The 16,106-nt window shown below is 38.3% G+C and overlaps 1 protein-coding gene across 1 annotated transcript in view; it reads left to right on the top strand.

Moving 5' to 3' along the window:
* The window catches only part of LOC134207924 (rho-associated protein kinase 1), a 32,258-nt gene extending 16,805 nt beyond the window's left edge, over positions 1–15,453 (top strand). Inside the window, exons 3-11 of the mRNA XM_062683998.1 lie at positions 5,786–7,741; positions 7,804–7,952; positions 8,023–8,244; positions 8,400–9,101; positions 9,160–9,446; positions 9,517–9,701; positions 11,880–11,991; positions 12,059–12,319; positions 12,516–15,453. Coding sequence (XP_062539982.1) covers positions 5,786–7,741; positions 7,804–7,952; positions 8,023–8,244; positions 8,400–9,101; positions 9,160–9,446; positions 9,517–9,701; positions 11,880–11,991; positions 12,059–12,319; positions 12,516–12,609 — 3,968 coding nt within the window. The 3' untranslated portion in view covers positions 12,610–15,453. The remainder of the gene's footprint in view (positions 1–5,785; positions 7,742–7,803; positions 7,953–8,022; positions 8,245–8,399; positions 9,102–9,159; positions 9,447–9,516; positions 9,702–11,879; positions 11,992–12,058; positions 12,320–12,515) is intronic.
* The last annotated feature ends 653 nt before the right edge of the window (positions 15,454–16,106 follow it).

Raw genomic sequence — 16,106 nt, 5'->3', positions numbered from 1 at the left:
GGGTGGAGATTTGTTTTTGATTTTTGCTGTTTTAATTTCAAAGCCTTCTTTCCAATTCTATGCCCTAAAAGCTTACTGCCAAGAATCTGAACAGGATAAGGTTAATTATTTCTACATGAATTACCTTTAACCCCCTTTAATTTATTGATATCTCATGAGGTGGACGGATTTTGGTGCTGTACGGATTTCGGTCCCGCACGGTATGGTTATACTTCCCCACACATTGCATTATTCACCATGAGAGTCTAATTGACCAGTGCATGATGACGTAGATTGACAGTTCACAGAGCTATTTCACCAGGACTTAGCCTCCGGTGAAGCTCCCGATAAAATTGTTTCGCCATTTTATTCGCATGTAGATGTCTTCTGCGATTGATTTCATGCTGAATGCAAAGAATATCACTGAAATATTCGAATCACAGCACTTTTAAACTAAAAATATGAAATTTAATTTTCCCTTCATCGATTTTTCTTCTAACACCTTGTAAACAAGCTCTGTGAACTGTCAAAATAAGTGAGGTTAAGTTAGAGTTTGCATTGCTCTATGAGCCAAGCACAATTGATACGTTTGCGTGCGTTTTGACAGAAAACTGTCAAAACGCACGCAAACGTATCTATTGTGTTTGGCCCAGGCCTATGCTAAGAGCTCATGTTCAGCGTAGCCAACACCAACACCAACGCCGAGCAACGTACGTCAAATCTTAAAAAGCTTAACATCATAAAACATCCAAATTCAGCTTTCTTCTATATGCAACTTTAATCGGGAATATTCATTAAATATGACTAATGAGTTTAATTGATTCAAAACTTATCTACATGATCAATTTTGATTTTACTTACATGGAGAACAACAATTTGTCTTTTATTTCACCGTGAAAAGCTTGAGCAGAATTTAAAAATAAATCATGCTCTTTTATTGTTGTGGATATTTTCAATTATCAAGCTACAATCATTGATGTTGTTGACGATTGTTGACATCTCATGCAACTGACAGCGGTCTATCTGCACACTGTGCCCGGGACATGGTGGCTACTTTTAGGCTAAGGGAGTTAGATAGGGATGTCTATAGCCTGGTTTGGCCCATAAGAGTGAAAACCTGGGTGCTGCGGATAGAGCCGCTTTTCTGCGCTCAAGCGAGCAGAGGGATATTTTGAAATCACTTCCATAAACTAAATTATTTTGCAGTTACTTGGCTGTCAAACATTTCCCGCTCTTCGAATTTCTCTTTCCACGCTGCACGAGGGCGCACAAATGCGCTAGACTCTACATGACTTTACGATTGTTTACATACATTGATGCTCCAATCAGCTGCTGAATCTCGTGAAATTTCGTAACGAGTCCTTTTTAATTACATTCCCACTAATTTTCCACTCGAAATATAATGTGAGAATATTTGTTACAAAGAATACAAAACTCAAACAAAGTTTATTTTTATTTTTTCCCAAAATAATAACAATACTTCTCAATATTAGAGCAGAAACGAACATAACCACAATCTTCAATGTTTGGCTCCGGCACAATAGAAAATTTTGGCTTCAGTTTGACAACCAAATCGATTCTATCCGCACCACCCAGGTGAAAACGATTAATATTCCTGAAGTACTGACGTTTGTCATTAAGTTTATAAACTTTATCAACGCGAGGGATTCACAACCACCAGGGGCCTGTAGCATAATCGAAATTTTACTAATAATATTAGTAGAGTAGCTTGTAACTTGTATTTCTCTGTTGCATAATGAATCTACAAGTATGAATTTACAAGACTAATATTACAAGTAAACCGCACTAATAATATTAGTGGAATTTACAAGTAACTGTTGCATAAAGAAAAAACAAGTAGAAATTATTAGCGTTGGCTTGTAGTTTCTTTTACAAGTATGAATGGTGCTGTAATTTAATTTACAAGTAGCTTCTATTTTATTATTTTAGCAAAGTAATTATGCAAAGTTCAATTGTTTTTAACGACTTAACTGAGAAAGAAACTATTATTCTCCCTAATAAGGATACAAAAAAAACTATTATTCTAGTTGCTTCAAATTACCATATATCACTGAGAATTATGAAAATTTTCAATAATGACTTTGGATGTAATAGAAGTACTTTAAGAGCTGACATCAAGTATTCAAATGGTGGAGCGCTAAAGATCATTAGCAATTATGCAGCAAACAGAAACCCAAAACTACTCAAAAGTGGGTTGTTTTAGCTCGAATCCGTACTATGGACCAATAAATCAAGTTTGAGTAAAATGAGTTTCCTAACACTTACACTGCCAAAAATATCCATATAAGTTATATGTGTCGCCGTTATAAATTTTTGCAATAGCTCCACCCTAATATAATCGATATAGAACCACACATAAATTAAATAATTGTTAATTCGAGATCACACATAAAGTTTATTTGGATATATATTTTATTAGTAGTTCGCGTGGAGCATGGTTATTTGTGCGCTAATATACATAATAAGTTAAATCTAGAGATTTTTGCAAATAAATATGTGTGGATTTTTAGTAGTGTAGTAGTTTAACTTAATCCACTTAAAACATATTAACCAAAGCTGAATTTAGTTTACCCAAAGTTGACTTTATTCATCTCAAAATTGAGAATATATTAATTTACTGAAATTTGTATTATTGTATTATTATACTAAACAATCTCGTTTAAGACCATGCATATTGCTTTATATTTGACAGCAATCATGGGAAAGAAAGGAAAAACGAAAAAACTACCTAAATTCTGAGTAGAATTTATCACGATATTTTCATCTCTCAGTATTTTAAACCACAATAAACGTAAATTAAACTCTCTTCAAAAACCCACAACAAACAAGTCTAGCGGGATACGATTTATCATGGAGGATACGTTCGCCTAATTTACAAATCGCCTTAATTAAAACTTAAGTCAATCCTAGAGACCACGTAAAAACGACTCCAGTGTGCATAACATTGGCTTGATTAAAAATGCCAATACCACGAAGCCGGCTTAAACCGCGGAATCAGTAAATTTACAGAGTGTTCCGTGCATACCTATCGCAGTCAAAATATATATTCTATCCACAAATTTGCAAACAAACGTAAACAAATCGTTTACCTCCGCATTGACAGTGAACTGTCGGATGAATTTTGACAGGTAAATGAACCTGACGGACTTGTAATTTAAACCTTACTAATAATACAAGAACTAATATTATTAGTTGGCAAAACATTATTATGCGACGCAAATTACAAGTACTTGTAATTTGTTGACTTGTAACTTGTAACTTGTAGCTAATATTATTAGTCTGATTATGCTACAGGGCCCAGCTCTAAATGATGTTGTCGGAAATGGAACCAGAATACGGAGATTTGCTGTATTATTGCGAATTTCTTTGACCATAGAAGATTTTATTCTTTTCAAAACGAAGTCGCATTATTTTTACAAGATAAAGAAAACCCAATGCTCGAACTGCATGGGCGAGTGACTCAGATTTACTGGTAGATATTAGCAATCATTTCAATGACTTGAACATCGAGCGGCAAGGCACGGATCAACACGTTGAACTTTTATTATCAAACAATAAAGATTTTGAAACGAAATTGGCGCGAAACATTTGGCACAGTTTGTTTCTGATAACCGATACATTTCCCTCATCTTGTTGATTTTAAAGAACACAGTTACAAATTGTTAATTTTCTTAACACCGTTTCATGATGTGAATTATAAAATGCATCCGAAATGTTTCAAATAGATATTATCTACTCATATCTCGATATTATCTACTCATATCTCGATATTATATATTAGAAAATTTTAAAAAAATATTTAGAAAAAATGTCGAATATTTTTTTGGCCCGCCAGCAGATGTTAATTCTGAAAATTGGCCCGTGACTTGACAAGGTTGGGCAGGCCTGGTTTAGATGTTAACTAAATAAATGAATGAATGAAGCGTTTGATTAGCTCTTGGGCTTCCACTCAGCACAAACGGTATTGGAGTAGTTTGGATTCATGTCGACGAACAAAATTGTATATCCGAGAGTCATCTCCGGTAGTAGCAAACTATTTAGCTAACCTGTCTAATCAGTATTGCAGTGTCTTAGTCAAGTCCTTGACAGGTCACTGCCGACTCAACTATCACATGGCAAATATTCAACATTCCTTTTTGTTCACTTCACAAATCTCCCAAATTGAGGTGAACGTGCCCTTGGTGTCGACGTTCTGATACTTGATACTGTTGAGGACGAAATTCGTAAGTTATCAAGTGGTGGAATTAAATAGGCTAATCTAAATCATGTTTGATCGCGCACCAATTAATTAACTTTTCGACCGCACTCAGCAGAACAAAATAACGCGCGTCTTGGGACTGTTCTGCTGGTTCTGCACATTCAAATCATGTTCGATCGCGCAACAATTCTTTTAACACCTATCCTATTTCGAACAAAATTGGCGTAACACTAAATATGAAAATGGTTGGATACGACAATTTAAAATTTCCACAAACCCCAAATTTATTCCGCACTGTTGATGATGTCTTTCTCCGACTTTTGTTCGACTAAGAGTGGTTAATGCATCTCAAAGCTATTTGCCTATTAAATGGCGCTTAAACACTTTGAAGTGTTTTTTGAGGGGTGTTGCCCAAATGGTAAGATATCTTGATTAAAGTTTACGTGTTTACGTCAAAAATTGACTTTAATGTCCTTTTCAAATGTTGGTCTAGAATTGCCCTTAAGCATAAACCTGTTTGTGCATTTAAAGGGATTACAATGAAAATTTGACGAATAATTATGTCCATTAACGAATTAGTAGCAAGGGCCCTTGTTAATGATCAATCATCCCTTGCTTACACGTACATTAGACCTCTTCATGTTTTCCAAAAGTTTTAAAAACACAGAATCACAGAATCACAATTCTTATGCTAAAATAAGCCTTCTGTCAAATTTTCAGCTAATTCGGGTAAAATTTCGTGGTGGCTCAAGCCGATTTAGTGTTTTTGAGCCATTTTCAATGTTAAGAAAAATCTAATCAGAAATATAAATGCTGAAAATCATCGCAACAACCTCTAAACGGAAGCTTTTGGTGTGATCTACAAGTCTTGTGAACAATGCGATTCGTTCCGTTTACGTTTTGACCATGGAAAAGAGATTTTCAAGCTTTTTGGTAATTTATAATATTTTTATTCCTCTTTTTACCCTGGACATTTGAGTAATATAATTGCCAATGTGCGATCCACCGTTAAATTCTTAAAAATTAGAAGCTGAACATTTGTCATAAATATACACGTTAAGATTTCTTTAAACAAGTTATTCGAACAAAGACGCATTGGTTTTAGATGATAACGACTTCCAAATTTAGTTTATTGCACCATATGTCTTCATGCTTTCAAAATCGAGTGCATCGTACCCAGTAACAAGTGAAATCAAATCAAATTTGTTCGAACAACTTGTTTGACCAAATGCTAACATGTAAATTTATGACAAATGTTCAGCTTCTGATTTTAAGAATTTAACGGTGGATCGCACATTGGCAATCATATTACTTAAACGTCACTGCACTGCCTCACCAACATTTTCCACGGACAACATGCACTCATCTCCTACATACGACTTGAATTCCCCCCTCTAGCTGTAACACATACAGCCTTCCATTGATCATTATACCAAAGTTCAGGTCTCCAAACTGCAAGTGTTCAAATGGCTTGATTAATCTTTTTTTATTAGATCGTGTAAAAAAATCAGAACCCTTTCGAAAATGCATCATTATCATTAACACCACTAAGTCAATATTATTCTTGCAATGCTTATCTCTCTCCAGACAAAGACTTGGCGCGGGAGATCAACGATTTGCGCATGAAACCGGATGATTTTATCGCAATCAAACTGATTGGCCGTGGCTCGTTCGGCGAGGTTCAACTGGTGCGCCACAAATCTTCTAACCAGGTTTACGCCATGAAACGCTTGTCCAAGTACGAGATGATAACCCGCTCGGACACGGCCTTCTTTTGGGAGGAACGCTACATAATGGCACACGCCAACTCCGAGTGGATCGTCCAGCTGCACTTTGCCTTCCAGGATAGCAAATACCTGTACATGGTGATGGACTACATGCCGGGTGGTGATATTGTCAGTTTGATGAACATTTACGAAATACCGGAGAAGTGGGCCATTTTCTACACAATGGAAGTGGTTTTGGCGTTGGACACAATTCACAATATGGGTTTCATACATCGGGATGTTAAGCCAGACAACATGCTGCTCGACAAGTACGGGCACCTTAAGTTGGCGGACTTTGGTACGTGCATGCGAATGGGTCCGGACGGATTGGTACGATCGTCGAATGCTGTCGGAACGCCTGATTACATCAGTCCCGAAGTGCTACAATTTCAAGGTGCTCAGGGGTATGGGCGTGAATGTGATTGGTGGTCGGTGGGAATTTTTCTATACGAAATTCTGGTTGGCGACACACCTTTCTATTCGGATAGTTTAGTAGGAACCTATGGAAAGATTATGGACCACAAAAACTCGTTACACTTCCCCGAAGATGCCCCCATTAGTGAGAATGCGAAATCCCTGATCAAAGGTTTTCTTACCGATCGCACTCAACGGCTAGGACGTCACAGCGTTGACGAGATCAAGTGTCATCCATTCTTCCAGAATGATGTATGGACGTTCGAAAACCTTCGTGAGTCGGTCCCACCAGTGGTACCGGAACTAACCAGTGATGACGATACTCGCAATTTTGACGAAATAGAGAAGAAAAATAGCGTGGAAGCGAATTTTCCGACACCGACAACGTTTTCCGGAGACCATCTCCCATTCGTGGGATTCACCTACACGGGAGATTATCAGCTGCTGACTGGAACCGCTCAAGACAACGTGGACAACAAATCCACGGCTTTGAATTCATCACACCGAAACCACCAACGGCATCGATCTTCAAATAACGCCGAGCTCATGCGGATGGAGAATATGCTTCAAAGGGAACGGAACACAATCGAAATGCTGGAGAAGCAAGAGCGGACACTCCGACAACAGATAGAACTAATCACGCAGAGGGAAACGGATATTCAGAATCTGGCCAATACTTACGAGAAAGAACTTACTATGCTGAAGCATAATTTCCGAGAAATGCAACGTAAGGCGGATAGCGAGCAGGAAACTAGAAGGAAAATGGAAAATCTGCTACTGGAAACAAAACAACGTCTGGAAGAGGAAAAAAGCAAACGAACTCGGGAAATGAACAACAACCAACAGTACAATGACAAGATCAACATGTTGGAAAAGCAGCTGATTGATATTCAAGAAAAGTATAAAAATGAAACTGAAAACAGTCAGAAGATGAAAAAGCAATTGGCCGAATTAAGGCTATCCAAGTCGGATGTCGAGCAGAAGGCAAACGATCTCCAATCATTGCTAACAGGATTGCAAGCTGCACGGGACGCTCTACAGCAGGAAGTTGCAGATCTGCAAACTCGCTTAGCACAGGAACGGAATGCACGAATACAGATGACCGAACTGCAGAAAGAACTCGAAGGAAAGATTCACTCCTTGGTTGGTGATTTGGATCGATCAATCACGCGGGAACAGCAAGCGGTGGAAGACAATCGGAGTCTGTCGGATAAGATCTTGGGCCTGGAGAAGGAGATTGCTTCGATCGAGTGCGAACTGAAAGCGGTGCAGTGTCGGTACCATCAGGAGGTGAAAGCACATCAGGAGACGGAGAAATCTCGCCAACTGAACAACGAAGAGGCTAACATGCAGGAGGTTAAAGGTACGAATATTGATCTTGTTTAATGATTGAATTATTATGAAAGACGTATTTGTCACTTGCAGCACTTCAAACTAAGCTGAACGAGGAGAAGGTAGCTCGGCAAAAAGCGGAGCAAAACTTCCAGGAAAAGGAACGGCAAATTTCGATGCTCTCTGTTGATTACCGCCAGATTCAGCAGCGGTTGCAAAAACTCGAAGGTGAATACCGACAGGTAAGTCCAACATCGTTTTTACAATCGGTTATTCAATTGATAAATATTTATTTACTCATCCGAAACGCAGGAATCTGAGAAGGTTCTAGCATTGCACAGTCAGATGGAACAGGAGCAAAGCAAGAAGAGTAGCCTGCTTTCGGAGCTTAGTCTGCAGAGCTCGGAAGTGGCTCACCTTAAGGCAAAGGAAACGCAACTGGTGAAGGAAGTTCAGCAATTTCGGGAAACTAAACGGAAGTACGAAGAGGACATAGTTCGAATAAAAAATGCTCATAATGTGGATATTCTACAGGTAAGTACTCGTGCTATTGATTAATTTATTATTTTATTTGATTATTCTATACATCAATGGACGCCATTTGGCATAGTGTCAAAGCTATTTGACTTAATCGTTGGGAAACAGAGGCTATAGATCGTTACACAACGTGCTTATTTTTTGTATTTCAGATGAAGGAACTCCAAGACCAGCTCGAAGCGGAACAGTACTTCTCTCGTCTGTATAAAACGCAAAGCAACGAAGTACGCGAAGAGTTAGAAGAGAAGACCCGACAGATCCAGGATCTGGAAGAAGAGCGAACGTCAGTGCTGCATCAACTGCAGCTGGCAATAGCTCGAGCGGATTCGGAGGCCCTTGCTCGTTCGATTGCCGAAGAAACCGTAGCGGATCTGGAGAAGGACAAGACTATGAAGGAATTAGAACTGAAGGATCTAATCACCAAGCACCGCAATGAGCTTGCAACCAAAGAAGCGGCACTAACGTCACTTAAGGATCTAGAAACCGAAATGAACAAAAAACTGAACAACAAAGCGTTCGAACTGGACGACCTTACGCAGCAAAATCGGAAAATGCAGGACGAGCTCAGCCATCTTAAGAGCGAACAGAGCGAAATGGAAAAACTGCGCACAAAACTCAAGACTGAGACTATGCTTAAGCAGCAGGCCGTTAACAAACTGGCTGAAATCATGAACCGAAAGGACAACAACCTTACCGGTAAACAGAAGAGCAAAGTCAACTCGACGGCCGATCTGAGGAAGAAAGAAAAAGAGAACAAACGGTTACAGCAGGAACTATCCGTGGAGCGCGCCAAATACGACGAATTGTGTCTCAAGCATAATGAGACGATTAGTAAATTATCAAGGGAAATTGATGTATGTAACAGAACATGAAGGGCACAAAATGCGAATTTATTTTATTTGTGTTTTTTAGATTCAAAAGAAGCTTCAGATGGAGATCGAATGCAAGGCAACGGAAATCGAACATCTGCAGATGAAGCTGAATGAAACGGCATCACTATCGTCGGCGGATAACGATACCATGGAGGACAACCAGGACGCCATGTTCGAGGGATGGTTGAGCGTGCCAAACAAACAGAACATCAAACGGTATGGTTGGAAGAAGCAGTTCGTGGTGGTTTCCCCCAAGCGGATCATCTTCTACAGTTCCGAGGTGGACAAGCAAAACACCAGTGACCCATTGCTTATCATAGATCTAAGGTTTGTTGGACAGCATCACGTGGAGAGGGCTGACAATTGTTTGCTGAACCATGAACTGTTTGTTTTGCAGCAAAGTGTTCCACGTGAGGCCTGTTACGCAAGGTGATGTCATCCGGGCGGATCCCAAAGAAATTCCACGGATTTTCCAGCTGCTGTACGGTGGTGAAGGCGAAGCAAGGAGACCCGACGAACAACAGCAGCTGGATGTTAGCTCATCGAAAGCGGACGAACGGCCACTGACGCTGCAGTACAAAGGTAAGATTCAATCTCATTTGCATAGCACTGTAAAGAGCTGGACGTGACAGTCTTTCTCTACAATCAGTGAAGCATTAGTCTCGTTAATTTGAGGCCATCTGACTGAATAGTTGAACAAAAATTCTTAAAAGCGAATAGTTAAAAGCAGTCTTGAAAGGAGGCTTCCGAGCCTCTTGAAAGGGGCCATCCGAGCCTCTTGAAAGGAGGCTTCCGAGCCTCTTGAAAGGAGGCTTCCGAGCCTCTTGAAAGGAGGCTTCCGAGCCTCTTGAAAGGAGGCTTCCGAGCCTCTTGAAAGGAGGCTTCCGAGCCTCTTGAAAGGAGGCTTCCGAGCCTCTTGAAAGGAGGCTTCCGAGCCTCTTGAAAGGAGGCTTCTGAGCCTCTTGAAAGGAGGCTTCTGAGCCTCTTGAAAGGAGGCTTCTGAGCCTCTTGAAAGGAGGCTTTCGAGCCTCTTGAAAGGAGGCTTCTGAGCCTCTTGAAAGGAGGCTTCTGAGCCTCTTGAAAGGAGGCTTCCGAGCCTCTTGAAAGGAGGCTTCCGAGCCTCTTGAAAGGAGGCTTCCGAGCCTCTTGAAAGGAGGCTTCCGAGCCTCTTGAAAGGAGGCTTCCGAGCCTCTTGAAAGGAGGCTTCCGAGCCTCTTGAAAGGAGGCTTCCAAGCCTCTTGTGAAAGTTCGCATTGTTTTCTATCGTGCTGAGGTGATATACCACAAAGATATCCGCTGCTTGTCACATTTATTAAAAAGAGGGGAAGTCGACCAAGAGAATACTCTCTTGCGACATTCGCCCTTATTCCAGCTAGAGTTTAAACTACTGTAATTCGCTACAATAATATAAAGAAAACATCGACGAAGAAAAATCGATCAATGCAGTTACGCCCCTATGATTCTAAACGCGAGAACTGTAACACGACCTTCAACCAACGGGAAGAAAATTTTTGTGGATGGTCTACTAGATAGATCATCAATGTGAAATCCAGACGACGATCTAGATTGAACTTCGCCAGTTCGATTTTCTGCAGACGGATGGGGAAGTTTGCTTCTCGTTTCGGTCAAGATGAGAAGTGGAAAATAAGTAATAAGGAGTGAGAAGTGAGTAAGGATTAATAACATGCAAGGAATGAGAATTTAAAAAATGGGATATGAGAGAGAAGTGATAAAGTGGGGAAAAAGAAGAGGAAAGTGAGAATTACGGAAAAAGATGTAAAATGTGACTAGTCAGAAGTGAGAAGTGATGAATGAGAATTGAAAAATGAAAAATTAATCCGCATTTCCTTCTTTATTCCTCTCCTTCTTTTGGCTTTCTTCTTTTTTTCCTTTTACCTCCTTCTTTTGCATGTTCCCTATTCCTTCTTCTTTCTTTCTTCCTATTTTTCTTTCTTTATCCTTCTTTCTTCTTGATTATTTCCTTATTATTCATTTCTTCTTATGTCTAACTGCTTTTTTACTTGTTCTTTCTTTATTCTTCTTTCTTTTTTCTTTTTTCTTTTTCTTTTTTTCTTCTTCTTTGTTGATTATTCTGCTTATTCCTTTTCTCTTTCTTCCTTCCTCTTTTCCTTCTTCCTTCTGTTTTCGTTATTTCTTATTTTTCTTCCTGTCTCCTTCTTTTTGCCTTGTTTTTTTCTCCTTCTCCTTTCTTCCCTTTTCCTCTTTACTCTTTCTTTCCATCTTTCTTGTACTTTTTTCTTTCTTCTTCCTTCTTTCTTGTACTTTTTTCTTTCTTCTTCCTTCTTTCTCTTTTTTCCTTCCTTCTTCCTTCTTCTATCTTGTTTCATTATTCTTCCTTTCTCCTTATGTCCAACTGCTTTCTTCCTTTTTTCCTTCTTCCTTCTTGATTTTACTTATTCTTTCTTCAATCTTGCTACTTTCTTTTTCTTTTTTTATTCTTTTCTTCTTCCTTCTGTTTTCTTCCTATGCTTTTCTACTTTCTTCGATCTTTATTGTTTCTTCTTCCTTCTGAGAAGTGAAACTCTCATTTCTAACTTTCTTCTACATACTCAATAATCAATTCGAACATCTCACATGATTATCACTGCTCACTTCTCTCATTTCTCATTTCACACAGTTAATATAAAAACAAATTTCAACTATTCGGCCAGCGGTCGTTCAAATAACCCTCAACCGCATCGCTTCAGCCACAGCTAACCAATGTTGAACTTGTAATGCAATCCACTTATTTTATTTCAGGTCACGAATTTCTGCAAATAAGTTACCATATTCCAACCACGTGTGACCTACCGTCTTGCCAGAAAGCCCTTTGGCATGTTTTCAAATCATTACCCGCCTACGAATGCAAAAGGTACGTTTTGTCAAACTGAGCGTGTTATCGCAATATGGACAACCTCAACAATTTTCCGATTTTTCAGGTGTCGCTTCAAGCTGCACAAAGAGCACGTGGACAACAACAATCCGCTGGCCCCGTGCAAGCTGCATCATGATCCCAACCATGCTCGCGAGATGCTCCTGCTGGCAACGTCCAACGAAGATCAGGCGCGGTGGGTAAGCAGACTGTCGAAACGTATCCAGAAGAGTGGATACAAGGCCAACTCGACCAACAACCTGCAGCAAGGCGGCAGCTCTGGTAGCAGTAGCAGTGGTAATGGAGATGGTAGCAAAATTAGTCCAAGGTGAGTGACGGGGAGGGAACGAAAATGTCATCGTTTTATATTTACTTGTCTAATAATTGATCACATAACATGGAACATTCCTGCAGAGGAAAAGCTTCTGGGCCATGGGTTCTAAATTCCATTCACATCTCATAAGTATCTCACACTCAAACAAGTCCGTGTGTCCATTTCTCTTCCGTTTCGTTCGCCGACGCAGTCAATCGACCCGTTCCAATTACAAGCCGTACGCTGTGAATGTGCAACGGTCAGCTACTCTACCGGCAAACGCTTCGCTGAAGCAGCAGCAATAGACGGAGGAGTTCTTCCATCAGTGTCACTACTACTATTACTACTACTTCTACTCCTACCATTACTACTATCAACATCTTCCTAACTTTCAAGCAAATGTTAAAAAAACGCAAATTGGGCTGTAAGCTGCTAAACCGGTCCATTTAAGGACAACCAAATGCTCACGACAGATACACTGCGCAACCTCTAGCTCAAAAATCTTCATCAGTGAGAACGAATATACTTTAAAGGGAAATTTGTCACCATTCGTAAGCTAAATCGAGCAATATTAGCGGCAGCAGCAAGAGGAAGCATAGAATACCAACTAGTAGGGAAGTAGGAAGGAAGAACAGTCATTTGATTTATGTACACAGTCGAGTCAGTAGTAGAGCACGCGCATTTATTAAGCAAACAATGAAGAATAATGCTAATAGGCTTTTTATTGTAACAAAATAATTTATAATCTGTCGTTTTGGTTCAGACTAGGAACGGGGTTTCGTGAACGCTATTTTAAATTGCGCTCGGCGTTGATTAGCTTTATTGGTAAGTTTTAGAAGATGGGATCTTTGCTTCGTACTTCTAGGAAAAAAATTGTATAAAAAGGTTATTCGAATTATAGGGAAAAAAAATCATCAACTGTTTCAATAGGGTTCATATATCGTAGTTTTGTTCTTATCAAGACGGCCGCATTAAACTTTTCCAAAGTATTAATAATAGAAACTTTCGCATGCTACTCAAAATTCTGCTACATTACTTCTCTCAGTGATGGGAAATGTCACAAAATCACATTTGACACTAATTCGGCTCTCACGTCACCAGTTCTAGATTCAGAGTAACAACCTATTAGAAAAAGTTAAAGGATCCTTCAAGGGTTACATGTTTAAATAACACAATGGTAAATAACTTGTGATGAAAGTTATTAGCAAATTAGTCCCATGATATCGAATTGACATTTCCCATCAATGCTTCTCTCGAAGGAATTGATTTTCGTTATGATGTAACTAAGCAAAAAAATGAGTAATGCACGCATTTTAAATGCTAATAGGCCTGTAATCATTATTTTTACTACTCTGGTGGATTTTAATGCGATACTTTCTCTGAAGTGTTAATAATTGAATATTTGAATAGGAAAATATTTAGCAGTTTTAGCGAAATGTCTTCACTTGCCATAAGACGAGTTAGTACTATCTCATACTGTACTATCCCATAATATGCATATGATAATACTAACTCGTATTACGACAAATAAATACTTATTTAAATGTTTTTTTATTTGATTTGATGATTCTAATGTTGAATTTAGAATATTTTGGGAAAAACCATTCTTCCTGTATGTAGGTATTTCGCTATGAAAGGATTTCGAGCTCGACTGAGGATATATTTTGTTACCTTTTTTCCACTAAAAAAGGGAAACGCATCATCCATCAAAAGATCTACAGACTCGAAAACAATCAAAATTATTTCGTTAAAACCTTACCGACGCTAGTAGAAACCAAAATGAGGTTTCTGGAGCTCAGTTTCCTACTGCCGAAATATTGATTTCTCCCTATGTTTTGGTTTTGTGCGATAACAGTATAATAACAATTGATAAGCTGGACAGAAGTTATTCCATAAGGTCAGATCAATTTTTTTATTTCGAATTTCTAACTCGGAATTTAAATGAAACTGTTTAAAAATGTTTATTTTAATAATGGAAATACAGAACATAGCTATTAAACATTCTAAATTCGTTAATTTATAAAGCGTATTTTGAATCCCCGTTTCTACGAAAACGTTTTCACGCCTCTTAACATAGAAACATTCCTAACGCTTTGTCCCACATTTTTTGTACAGATTCGCCAACATTTCAATACTGACTGATAAACTGTTATGTTTTTGCTATTGCTTTTTTGCATAACACCTCTAAATAATACGCAATCATTCGACTACCCTTTTCGGTAAAAAAAACACTTCATCGCTGAGTTGCTTTCCCCATCAAATTTCCATAACACTGTTATTAATACTTGAATGAAATTGTTAAGCTAATCGAAATTCAAACCACTGTTATTTATGTGTCCTATTCAACCGGCTCGTAAATTATTCTTCGTTTCGAAATAAAAAGAAAAACAAATCAGCAAGTTTAAAGTGTAGGTGATACAGGCAAGTAAATGAGAATTTAAGCGAGTAACAAATTAGAATTTGTTCTAGTTTTCTTAAAGCGATGTAAGGTGGTTTTTATACTTAGGAATTTGAACTAAACAGAGAGTGTGTGAGTGGGTGAGAGAATAAAAGAGTGATCGTTGTAATTTGGGGAATTCAAAATTCCCCAGCATGGAACAATAACTTGCTAGTAATACAATAATTAACATGCAGGAAACGAGTAAATGGAAAAATGGTAATGCGCAGCTATTCTTTGTTATTGAACGCGTAAGATCAAAAACTCAAATGTATTTTCTTAGCTGACATTTACATTTTTGTCATAGAAGAAGATAAATGATTCGTTGAAATGTGTACAATGTGAGAAATTCGTTGACTCGTATATATATGCAAATAAATCTAAGTGGATATTTTTTTTTACAAAGTAACCATTTTACATTGTATAATAGATTAAAACCAATTCCATTACGAAACAAGTGCCTTTAAATCGTAGAACAAACGAAACGTAATATAAATACACTAATTTCATATAACGAAACACAACTAGGAAAACAGAAAAAATGGACCACTTTTTCATACCAATCAACTTTAAAGGTTACTCTTTAAACACAGATAGTACGGTGATATGGCGTAAGAATCAAACCAGCACTGTGAGCTTTAGATAAATACATCAACATTTTTTTTCAATTGATCGGCTCATCTAATATATATGGAAAATGTAAGAAACGATATTTTTATATAAGTTGTTAAGATTTTTCTGAACTAGAATGTACCGAAATTTCCATTATACAGGGTGAGTAGGGTTGGTTGTCAGCAAAGTACATAAAATCGAAACACAAGTTTCAAAAACCAATCAAATTCCGATTTTAACCAAAGCAGGCCTGGTAGCGGGTCACTTTTTAGTGACTTGGTCACTTTTTTCGGGCAAGTCACCAAAAAGTCTCTTTTTTCGACCTCAAGTCACTTTTTCTCGAAAAAATTCACTTTTTTCAACTATTTTGAAACTATTGACTATGATTTTTGAATGAAGCAAATTACGGATCTTGGGAAAATGATTGCTCTGAAACTTCGTCAGCCATTTTACTCGCTGCTCTTATTGACATTTCACCAGTAGCTAATTGAAGTAAAACACCTTCAGAATTTATAAATTGGTATATGGTCATGCAAGCAGGAGACCTGCCTATTTGGATTTTTTTTAACTATCAGGCTTTCTACAGTAATGGAAGGTGAGAGACTAGATGCCTTGAGAGACTTGGGAGACTTGAGCGTATTTTTCTAACAAATTCTCTAGACAAATGATCGTTATGTGGCGAGTTTTTTTGGATTGACAATTTTATTTACTCTATTATTTACTGTGTTTTGTCGCTCCTGAAGATTTTTTAGT

Source organism: Armigeres subalbatus, chromosome 1 (genome assembly GCF_024139115.2).
Source record: "Armigeres subalbatus isolate Guangzhou_Male chromosome 1, GZ_Asu_2, whole genome shotgun sequence".
Lineage (NCBI taxonomy): Eukaryota > Metazoa > Arthropoda > Insecta > Diptera > Culicidae > Armigeres > Armigeres subalbatus.
This window is presented reverse-complemented; position numbering and strand designations above follow the sequence as displayed.